General features: G+C 30.0%; 1 protein-coding gene across 1 annotated transcript in view; it reads left to right on the forward strand.

Annotated features, from left to right (window-relative positions):
• Positions 1 to 264: 264 nt before the first annotated feature.
• Positions 265 to 12500, forward strand: part of Kank (kank) — a 127909-nt gene continuing 115673 nt past the window's right edge. The window contains exons 1-2 of the mRNA XM_065514032.1: positions 265 to 864; positions 8255 to 9089. Coding sequence (XP_065370104.1) covers positions 9088 to 9089 — 2 coding nt within the window. The 5' untranslated portion in view covers positions 265 to 864; positions 8255 to 9087. The remainder of the gene's footprint in view (positions 865 to 8254; positions 9090 to 12500) is intronic.

Below are 12500 nucleotides of genomic sequence, written 5' to 3' on the forward strand. Positions count from 1 at the left end.
ACTACGCCTCTTAAAGGTTTAATAAATATACCTTAATTGTAATCTAACAAAACACAAATACAAGTAATAGATGGATGAGCCATGCTTTGACAACCTAACTAAGCTTTACGATTACTTGCTGTCAAACAGTCTTGTGTAAACATTTGCCGAGTTTAAACTGAATTTTTAGCAAATTGTTTTATTTCCATTTAGTTTGTAACGATTAAAATCATTACAATTTCAAAGATTTGCAAACACATTTATTTAAAGAATTTACGACAAAAAAAAAAAAGAATTGAAAATTTGATTTTCAAATGTTGCTGCATGGAAGTTGCAAGGCGTGTGTTACTATTTATAAAACAAATGGAAATGTATGTTGTATCTTGAACTTGTCTCTGTGGCGTAAAATATTTCTGCTCCGTTTTACTCAAATCCAACAACAATTTAGTTCGTTTTGGTTGCGTGTGAGTGAGTGTGCAGCTTGTTTTTGTTTGTATCTGCCGGTTTTTTTCAGCTACAAAATGTGCATTAAACTGTTTAGTTTTAAATAAAACGTCGTGCTTGCAACATCTCGTTAACATACACGCAAACTTTTTTTGTTTTGTTTAATGGATAAGTTAGTAGTGCAACTTGTTTTTTTTTCGGAAAAAAATAAGCAAAATATCATAAAATTGAAATAGAAAAAAAAAAATTCAGAATTTTTAAAAATAAAAAATATGAAAATTCGTCATAAATTTTAAATTAAAAGAAATTCTAACGACAAATTGGAAAATTAATAAGAAAAAAATTGGTTTAAATAAATAATAAAAATTAGAGTGAAACAAATTAATTGAAAATTAAATCTACGAGTGGCTGTCTAAGTTAAAGTCAAAATTCTTTAAACAGGTGCGTTACGTTTTATTTAATTTTTTGCAATTTCTGTGTTTATTTTCCACATTTAATTACTAGTATTTTTTTACACAATGTTTAATTTACTATTAATTACCGTATAGTCCGGCTAAAGTCTATACAATATTAACAGAAATATATATAATTTTGTTTGTAGTATTAAATAAATGTTAGCGTTTTTCTAGCTCGCTTTTTTGTACGTTTAAAAGTAGATATTTTTTATTTTATTTTTCCTCTAAAACGTTAATTGCATTTTTTGTTGTTTTAGGTTTTTGTTACACAAAAAATTCTATAGAAATATTTAGTTTGTTACAGGTGTTTAAATCATTCATCTAAGTAACTATACTCTACTCTACATACAACAGAATATGACAGAATGAGTTGCGTTGAGTGATCTACAAAACAAACAAAAAAATCCACCACTTTTTTTGTAGCTTGTTTTTGAAAATTTATTTAATAGATTCGAAACCAACCCACATTTGAATGATCTCAAACAAAATAGTTTTTTTTGGTTCTTTGTAGTAGGATTTTTATTACCTTTATTATTTAATTTAATTATGTAAAATGTTTTATGAATAAACTGTGTTTTAAACTCTTCAATTGCCAACCTTTATATTTCAAAAGTCTTAAATAATTTTCGTTTTTTTTTGGTTTTGGCAACAGGTGCTGTTTAAATACAGCAGCTGGCTCTAGAAAAAAATTAAAGTCCTTATTGCAATGTGTTTCAGCTGGTTTCTTTTTATTACCAGTTTCCTTAATTGATGTTTAAACAAAAGCAAAGATTTATGGCCAAAGAATACAGATTTGTGACCCAGCAAATAATTTAGTTTCTTTAAACCAGTGGTCGGCTCAAAAGACAACAGCTCACATTAGTAAATGTATGATAATCTTGCATAAAACAAATTTTCTGATTGTATTTTTGATGCACAATCTCCCTCAATTTCGCTTTAAATAATTTTAAGAATTTTAAAGAGTTTTGCTCACATTTGTGTTGCGGCTTGCCGACCACTGCTTTAAACCTTTGAAGTCTTAAGAGTCTTAATCAGTTAAAATCAGACTAAATATCTGTCTTAAGTTAAGACAGATATGTAGTCTGATTTTTTGGCTCTTTTCTTTGATAGAGATAACGCAATTATATTTTAACATGATTTTAAGAACAGGATGATTGTGATGATTTAAAATAAGCTACAGGCAACATTCGCTAAATGGGGCTTCAGAAGGAGGACTAGTGGATAACAAAGTAGATCTCTGTATCCAATACGCTCATGTTCGTATTGTGTACATCTAAATACTCAATCGCATTCGACTGCTGGTGACTTTGAGTGCCGATCACTGATTCAGAACTTTTCATATTTATTCACAAATGATAATAATGCGTATCTTTTGAACTCAGTTTTTGTTTTTAATAACTTATATGTCATTTTGAAGGCTACATATCTGTTATTTATACACATTTTGTTATAGAACACTATAGCGTAAACAAAAAAGTTTTTTGCTTCGAAAATGTCGAATTTTGTACCAACAAAGCGTCATATGCGGGAAGTTTTACTTTACTTCTGAAGCCCACCGGTTGTTCGCCGAAGCTTATGGTGAATGTGTGTTATCGGTTTCAGTGTACGAGAGATGGTTTGTGCGGTTCAGAAGTGGTGATTTTGACACGGAAGATAATAAATATTGCCTAGGCCAGCCCAAAAAGTTTGACACATCAAGAATTGGAGTCATTACTATTGAAGATTGATGTCGAACTCAAAAAGAGCTTGTAAAATCATATTGTCAAAATACTCAAGCGACCAGCAGCATTAATCCAAAAGCAGGGAAATTGAATTGAAGCCGAGAGACCTTGAAAGACTATTTTGAATGTCCGAAATGATGTTTGAACACTTGTGATGAAAAATGGAACCATTATGATAACCTGAAGTGTAAGAGATCGTATGTGAAGCCCGGCCAACCAGCCGAATCGACAACAAAGCCAAATATCCATGGCGCTAATGCTTTGTATTTGGTGGGAGCAAAAGGGTCCTAAATATTTATTATGAGCTGCTGATATCTGACTAGTCCAGGGAACCTCTACCTAACGCAACTGTTTCGTTTGAAGCGAGCATTGACCGAAAAACTCCCAGAATATGCGGCCAGTAATGTAATGTTATGTAATACCTGTTAAAAACTATTTAGAACGAAGTGGTTGGCAAGTTTTGCCTCAGTCCAGACCTTGCCCCTATATCTGGGATACGGTTCACTTCAGAACAGAGTAACCGATATTGGCTTGTTTCGTTCTTGGTCTCAAAAGATGAGCAGTTCTTTTAGCTTGGAATCCTTATGTTGCCAGAAAGATTGCAAAATGTCATAGCTAACAATGGCCAATACTTTGCATAAATTTATATTGTATTGTGCAAAATAAAAGCTAAAAAATTTTAAAAAAATCTCGCAATTTTAAGTCATACACCCAATAGTTAGATTATAATTTGAAAAAGTTCTCTTTCGAAATGAATTACTCATTTCTTCAGATTTAACTTAGTCGAAACTCTTTAATCGTTTAATATTTAAATTTTTTTTAATTTTAAATTTAATACCGAAAAAAAATTTAGAGCAAAAATATTAGTTTTTAATTAAAAAAAAAAATTTTAATTTTTAGTGAAAAAATTTTTTTGGTGAAAAAAAAATTCGGTGTAAAATATCTTCCCGATTTTGACTCATTGTAGGTCCGACTTACTTTGGCCTTATATACGCCGTTACAAAGGTTTTTGAAATATCTATTATTGGATATCCATATTCGGCTGTGCCGAATCGTATATACCCTTCACCTAATTATACTTAAAAATATATATTTTTTTTAATATTATTATTTAAACAAAATTAATTTTTTTTTTAAAAATATTCCAAAAAAATTTATTTTTTTTAAAAAAGTTTTTCCAATTTTTTTTTTTTTAATTTTTAAAACAAATTTTTTCTGAAAAAGAAAATTTTTTGAGGAAAAAAAATTCGGGTTAAAAATATTTTTACCGATTTTGACCCATTGTAGGTCCAACTTACTATAGCCTTATATACATCGTTGCAATGGACTTTGAAATATCTATCATTAGATATCCATATTGTCTATATTAATGACTTAGTAATCCAGATATAGATCAAAAATAGGGCAAAAATCGAGGTTGTCCCGGTTTTTTTTCTTATATCTCAGCCATTTAAGGGCAGATTTTGTCGATTTTAAATAGCAACCGAGCCGAAAGAATTCACGATATATTGATGTATGAATCATGTATTTAAGTTGTTTGGGGGCTACGGAAAGTTTATTTCAACATACAAACGGACAGACGGCCATGGATATATCGACTTCGCTATCTATAACGATCCAGAATATATATACTCTGTGAGGTCGCAAATGAAAAATGTAGAAATTACAAACGGAATGACAAACTTAAATATACCCTTGCCACTCATGGTGAGGGGCATAAAAAATATTTATTTATTAATTTATTCATAGAATAGATAAGTACCAGGAGCTAGAAAACCTCAACAGAGACTCCAAAACAACATCCACAGTGAATTATTATTGAAGGGGGATCATGAGCTACTTTTCTATAAATTCCATGAAAAATTATTATTAGACTACTTCCAAGTAATGCATAGTCATTGACAAGTATGTTATTCAGTAATTGAAAGTCTTGGTAATGACTTCGTTGCCTGTCGCCTCCATTGTAACACTTCTACTTGTTAGCATAATCATTTTATCTCCACAATTGGCAATAATTCAAAACATTTGCCATTTTATGAACTGCAGTAAAATATTATTTATTTTCTCTAGTACACAAATATTGTATTGTATATCTTCCGGTTATTTCTTAAATAATAAATATTTAAAGTAAATAGCAATAAGTAAACAAAATACAGTAGAATTGAATTCTTTCAAGAATTTCTAAAATGCTAATTTTTGTAATTAGATAAATGGCAAAACAAAAACAAATTTTATGTTTTTAAAAAAACTACAATAAAGATATTTATCTGATCACATGTGGGTGTCAGTCATAACGTTTGTATGTAGTTTAAAAGTTGTATTGCATTAAATAACCTTGTATAAATGAAATCAGCCGCAACAAATTCACATACATATTGTTTTTTTGCTATTAAATCATGCCTTTAAAAGTCAAGCCAAGTCAAGATGATCTTCAAGAATTATGTTTTCAGTTTCTGTATTGAAGTTTAGAATTTGTTTTAGCCAAAATTATGAACACAAGCTAACTAAATGTTGAAATTTACTGTATGAAATCATTTGGTGTGTGGGGGTGGTTTTTGTAGAAAAATCTATAATTTTGTTAATATTTTTATTGGCAAAATAAGAATTATCAATATTAAATAAATTGTTTATGGGTTTAGTAATAGAATTTGTTTGAAAAAGTTGATTTTGTAAGATGTGAATCATAAAAGAGTTTTTTTTTAAAAAGAATCTTGTTTTTATTTAGATCAGTGGTTGGTAGTCATAATCATCAGGGCCGTACATGATCGTTTATTTCCCAGAAAACCATAGCGAATGTTAAGGAAGTTCATTAAAATGATCAAAGAGAGGAATATAATCCATGTTCCAAGTTCTCTTTGTGGTGACTATTGGTTTAGTTGTTGTATTTTACAATCCAATTGAAAGTTGTACAATTGAATACCATAAAATACCTTAACGCGCCTCTGTTGTTCAACTTACGTAGTGTAAATGTGGCTTTAAGAATCTCTGATTTGGCAAGATTAAGCTAATGATCGATAGACTCTAAAATGGTTAATAGTTAAAAAAAAGATCTCACTATACAATATTGTATTAAATGCATTTCGAATCTTGAAATCGAATATTACAATTCCTATTCTCATTAAGAACATATTTATAAAGCTTATCATGGAGTTCATTTACCCCTGGAGTACATTAGTCAGCTTCATTTGTTTCTGAAATTAAAAAGTCGAATTATTTGTAATTCGAGTTTCGTGTTCGGTTTTAAATGAAAAAATTGTTTTGGAAAATAAATATGAATAATTAGATTTTGGAATTTTCCACGACATACCACAATGACCCGAAAATTTTCGGCCAAGGGCTGTCAACCCAGCAACAACAACAACTTATCATTACATTCAGTCTTTTGGCGAGAGTAAAGTTATGGCTATATATCAGTCATACTTTTCATTATAGTTCCGCGACTCATTTGAAAATTTCATAAAATGTTCAGTATTTTATTTAAAACTAGTTGATCGCCCCTGCTTCGCCCGGTAGCATTTACTAATGTTAGTTCTTCAAGTTTCTCCAACCCACGCACACCAGCCTGTTTTATTTATTTGCTAATAAAATATCTAAATTTGTACTGCATACTTTAGGGAGCTTTTTTATTACAGTTGACTGGACTCACAAAAAAAATAATTTCCGAGTTTTACCCGGAATTTTTTAATTTTTTTTCTTTACAAACCATCTCCTGAAAATTTCGAATCGAATAAAAAAAATTAGCCAAATCGCTCCAGCCGTTCTCACGTGATGACATTACATACATGGACCATTTAATTTTTATACCCTTCACCTTCGTGAGAAGGGTATATATAAGTTTGTCATTCCGTTTGTAATTTCTACATCTGTCTGTCCGTCTGTTAGTTGAAATCAATTTTCTGAAGATCCCAGATATCTTCGGGATCCAAATCTTCAATAATTCTGTCAGACATGCTTTCGAGAAGTTTGCTATTTAAAATCAGCAAAATCCGTCCGGGCAAAAAACCGGGACAACCTCGATTTTTGACCTATTTTTGATCTATATATGGATTACTAAGTCATTAATATAGACAATATGGATATCTAATGATAGATATTTCAAAGTCCATTGCAACGATGTAGATAAGGCTATAGTAAGTTGGACCTACAATGGGTCAAAATCGGGAAAAATATCTTTTGACCCGAATTTTTTTTTCATCAACAAATGTTTTTTGTCATAAATTTTTTTCCCAAAAAAAGAAAATTTTAAAAAAACTTTTTTTAAAAACAATTTGGAAAAAAAAATTTGAAAAACAATTAAAAAAATTAAATTTTGTTTACCAAAAAATATTTAAAAAATTAATTTTAAAGTATAATTTGGTGAAGGGTATATAAGATTCGACACAGCCGAATATAGCTCTCTTACTTGTTATATAATAGATATTTGTTTAACAATTTTTTCTATCGAACAATTTGTGTATACACTTTTTTCTCCAAAAAATTGTTTGTATAACAGTTTATTCTTTGGATAATTTAATGTATAACAGTTTCATCAGCTACTTGTATGAACAGTTATTCTTTATAACAGTTAATAATGTGGAAAATTGCCTGGGAAATACAGTTATTTCTATAGAACATTTTTTGTTTAATAGTTCTTTTCTATCGAAAATCTTGTGTATAACAGTTTTTTCTATCAAACAATTTTTGCATAACAGTTTTTCCTAAAGATATTTTTTCTAACAAACTGTTTTTCTACAGAAAATTGTTTGTATAACAGTTTTTTCTATAAATTTTGTTTTGTATAACAGTTTTTTTTTATAGAAAATTTGCTGTATAACAGTTTTATAAGTGGAAAACTACTGGCATATTCTATGTAAAATTGTTTGTATGACAGTTTCTTCAGTTTCTGCTGTGGCTATAGCAGTTTTTTCTATCGATCAATTTGTGTATAACAGTTTTTTCTAACAAACTTTTTTTCAACAGAAAATTGTTTGTATACCAGTTTCTTCTCTGTACAAAATTGTTCGTGTATCAGTATTTTCTATAGAATTTTGTCTGTATAACAGTTTCTGTTGTGTAAAATTGTCTTTATACTAGTTATTTCTATACAAAATTGTTTGTATAACCTTTTTTCAATAAAAAATATTGAGCTTAAAGTTATATTCTATTGAACATTTACTGTATATCGGTTCTATAGAAAATTGTCTGTATAACAGTTTCTTTAATGAAAAAAAGGCTGTATAATAGTTTAATAATGATTACATCCATCTGAAAGACTAAGAGTCATTTCCTAAACTTTGTTTTTAAACTTCCGAATACAATTTTCAGGATAATTGCTATTTTTGGAGATTTAACTTCATTGCTCACCTGAGAAGCTTTTTTTAAATCATGTGAAAGCTTAAAAAGCTTTATTCTATTATTATAGTTTATTATAATTTATTGAATGTTTCAGCACTTCAAAAAGTGTCTAAAAATCATTAAACATTGTGTGATTTTGCAAAACGTGTCATCAATGAAAAACATGTAACGCAACTAACTACATTTCGTTAAAGGGAGGGTACAATCGTAATAGTGAAATTATATGAATGAATTGTGAATATTAAAATATTTTTAATGGCTTTTTGTTTTTTTTTCTCTCTACTCTAACATACAATTTTATTTTCTTCTATTTATTTACAGGCTTTGAATATGGAATAACAAAAAAAAAGTATTGTAAATTAATATGCCAATTGCATTGAATGGATGTTTGGCAAATAATGGAATATTTGATTAAGCATTAAGTATTTTTAATACAACAACGTCCTCTACCTGTCATACATTGCATTAACTCAACGACTAAATGGATTAATAAAGAAATTTATATTGTAATTACCACAAAATCCTCTTAAAATAAGAAAACATAAATGAGTATTTAACTAAAGCGGCTGGTTAGGTTGGCTGGCAGTGGCAAAGTAAAAGGTTTTAAGTTGAAAATCTCCAACATATTATTGGCAGTTACATGATTAAAAGACATTGGCAAGTCAATGTTTAAAAAAAAGAGGGAGACTTTTAAAAACGAGTATTTATTAATTGAAATGTGTATTGGAATTGAGGTGTAAATTAAACCACTAAACTAAATAAAAATGTTAATAAGTTTTTAACGTTTTCACGATCGTTGTTTAGAGATTTTTATTGGGTCTCCTCCTGTTGCAACTGGCAAACATTCATTCATTCAAAACAAACTGTTTTGTTTTGCTTTTTGTTTTAGCAACATCTCTTAAACCAGTTTAAGAAAATTATTCTGGTCTAGAGTTTGGTTTTTTCAAAAGTGATATAAAATAATATAAAAAAAACAACCAAATTAAACGAAGCAACCCGGTTTTGTATTGCTGTTAAACCTTTACTTTGCTGCTTGCAACATCATTCTACGCCTCTACATCATCATCATCATCGTGATCATCATCAGTATTTGGTCGTGATACCACAATTTTACCGCTGTTCTTTTAAACTTGCACCACAAAACGAAACCAAAAATGTAAGTACAGCTTTTTCTTTATTTCATTTTGTAGATTTTTTATTTTCTTTCTTTCAATTGTTGCTCTTTGCTGATCTTGAGCATTGCAATGTAATGGTTACTTTTTGATAGAAAAAATCTCAATAATGTTTCTTTCTGCTTTTTGCTGCCTCATGCCTTATAACTCTTATATGGTGATATTCTATGAAAGATGTTGTCCTTTCCTATTGTTTTTCTTTGGCTCTAGAGTTTAAAGACAAAACATGTTGGAATTTATGATTTGATTTGAAAAAATGTGGGTCATTTAAAGGCAAACATTAATTTTTTTAAGAATAATCCAGGCAAGATTGGAATTTTCCATAAAAATTTCTAACTTTTGTCTCTAAACATTAAATTTCTTGGACATTAAAATTCGTTGGACTCCTAACACAAAATTTAGACAAATTTATGGCTAAACAAAATAGAAGTAAACACGATTGAACAAATTCCAATCAAAAATTGTTTGTCAAACTCTGCTTAACAGCAGGTAAACCAGTGGTAGGCACTCTTAAACAGCAGGGTACGAACATGATCAACTTGTGTCAACGAAGTTCATAACAGCTTAAGACTTTACAACAGCGAATCAAGTTTATATTTGGTCGATTCGCAGGGTATCCTATCATGTCATAATGTTATAAAATTTCACAATTAGAAGAGATCTGCGCCGAACACCTAAGAGTCGGTTAAGCCACCGAGTCGTCAAATATTAGAAGATTATGACATGATAGGATACCTTGTGAATCGACCAATTATGTTATTATCATCCATATTTGTTAAACTCTTTATGCCAACCACTGCTGCAGCATGCTGTAAACCTTTAAACCATAATAAATAAAAAACTCTACACAATATTTTTGTTTTGTTATACAAAAGAACATCAAATGAAATGAATGATTTTTTTTTTTTAAAGAATTATGGGTTTTATTATAAGACTCAAGGACACTTAAAGAATTCCCAATCATAACGAAAGTTCTACAAACATACTCGTAGCTTGACCACAAGCTACAAGTATTTGAAGCAAAAAAAAACTAAAAAAATGAGGTTTTAAAACTTTTAGAGTAAACTTAAGGTAGGAACGAAAAAACTGAAACCTTTTATTGAGGTTTCCTTTTATTGCTTGTTTATCCTAAAATAAAACTTATCTTTTGTTTTAAAACAACAAATCCATTAAAAAGCAGACAGTTGCAAGGTTTTGTATACAAACCTCAATATATTTTTTTGTTGAAATTATTTAATGATGGAGTACTGCAGCATGTTAACATTATGTTGTTCTATTAAATTGATTATTCTTTGGAACTAGAAATTGTTAATTGAAGCTAGTAGCTTCATTCAACAGAATTGAATTCAAGTTATTTTATTTATCTGGTTAGACTTCACTCTTTATTTGAAGAGAAAGAACATCTGAATGGATGTCATTGTTCAATTTTGATATCTAAGAGGAAGAAAATATATGCAATCAAATGTTACATGAAGGAAACTGAAAAAGTTTAGGGAGTGAAAATCTTCTCCTTGCTAATACACAAAATATGATTGGATTCGCGCCAAAAGAACTGCTCGTATTTTGAGGCCAAGAACGAATCAAGCCAATTTCGGATACTCTGTTTTGAAGTTAAGCGTAGCTCCGAGGGTGCGTTCTGCATCGATCGAAACAAATAGTAGCCAGACGGGGCAAGATCTGCACTATAAGGGGGGTGAGGTAAAACTTCCCAACCACTTCATTCTAAATAGTTTTTACAGGTATTGCAACATGTGACCGAATGTCATAATAGAATATTACAGTTTCATATCTGACCGCATATTCTGGGCGTTTTTCGGCCATTACTCGCTTCTAACGAATCAGTTGCGTTCAGTAGATAGGAACCTTATGCTCCCACCAAATACAGGGAATTACCTTAGAGTTAAGTAGATTTGCTTTTGGCGTCGATTCGGTTGGTTGGCCGGGTTTCACAAACAATCTCTTACGCTTCGGGTTATTTTTCATCGCAAATAACGATTCGGTGCAAAAATGATTTTCTTTTATAGATTTCAAGCATCATTTCGAACATGCAAAATTGTCTTTCATGGTATCTCGGCTTCAATTTCTATGCTACCCTATTGCTCTACTATTGGATGAATTCTGCCGCTCTCAGGCATTTTGAAATTGCTGCTTCAGTAGATCCCAATGATTTTGCAAATAATGTAATGTCTCCAATTCATGTGGCCTATCATTGTCTCTTCGTTTATCGGCCTATGATCGCTTCAAACGAATCAGTTGCGTTAGGCACATCTTCATAATGGATCCATTTCTCATCATAAGTAATGATTCGGTGCAAAAATGATTTTCTTTTATAGAATTCAAGCAGCATTCCAGACATACAAAATCGTCTTCAATTCGTATGGTACCCAATTTCCCTGGTTTTGGATGAATTCTGCTGCTCACAAACGTTTTAAAATTGCTGCTTGAGTAGCTCCCAATGATTTTGCAAGCTCTTGTTGAGTTTTACAGCAGTGATGTTCAAAAATAAAAATGAAGATGTATTGGTGAGAGAGCTACCCAGCAAACATAATGTCAAACACTTAAAATAAGAACAAAATAATGAATGTTTAGATTTAGAATTTTTGCCAGATTAAATGAATGTAATTTAAGTTTTAAGGATATAAAAGAATATACATTATACGGCCGAAATTCTCTCAAATTTTTTATTTATTTCTGACTTTGTTGTGTTGTGTTCAATTGTAATTGAAACGCGTGTGTTTGCTATGCTTCGTCCAAAAACCAACCAACAACAATGTTTAATGAATTTCATAAAAAAATGAGACATTTGTTATGCTCTTTTAAGGAGAATAATAATATGTGTGTTGTTACTCAGCGCGAAAGCACAATGAAATGAACATCATTGTTTTACAGCAATCTTCATGGAGTAATGCCTCCAATTCTTGGTCTTCAAAGTTTTTTTTGGCTGGCCTGGGCGATCTTCCGTGTCAATATCACCACTTCTGAACCTTACAAACCACCTCACGCATGTTGAAACCAAAGGAACACATTCAACATAAACTTTGGTGAGCAACATAAAAGCTAAAAATTTGAAAAAAAAAACAAGTAAGAGAGCTATATTCGGCTGTGCCGAATCTTATATACCCTTCACCAAATTATACTTCAAAATAAAAAATTTAAATATTTTTAGGTGAACATTTTTTTTTTGGAAAACAAAAATTTTCTAACATTTTTTTTTAATTTAAAATTTTTTTTTTTAAATTTTAAAATTGTTTTTTTTTAAATTTTAAAAAATTTTTTTTGGTAAAAAAAAAAATTCGGGTTAAAAAATATTTGTTTCCGATTTTGACCCATTGTACGTCTAACTTACTATGGTCTTATATACGTCGCTGCAAAAGTCTTTGAAATATCTATTAGAT

Source organism: Calliphora vicina, chromosome 5 (genome assembly GCF_958450345.1).
Source record: "Calliphora vicina chromosome 5, idCalVici1.1, whole genome shotgun sequence".
In the NCBI taxonomy this organism is placed as follows: domain Eukaryota; kingdom Metazoa; phylum Arthropoda; class Insecta; order Diptera; family Calliphoridae; genus Calliphora; species Calliphora vicina.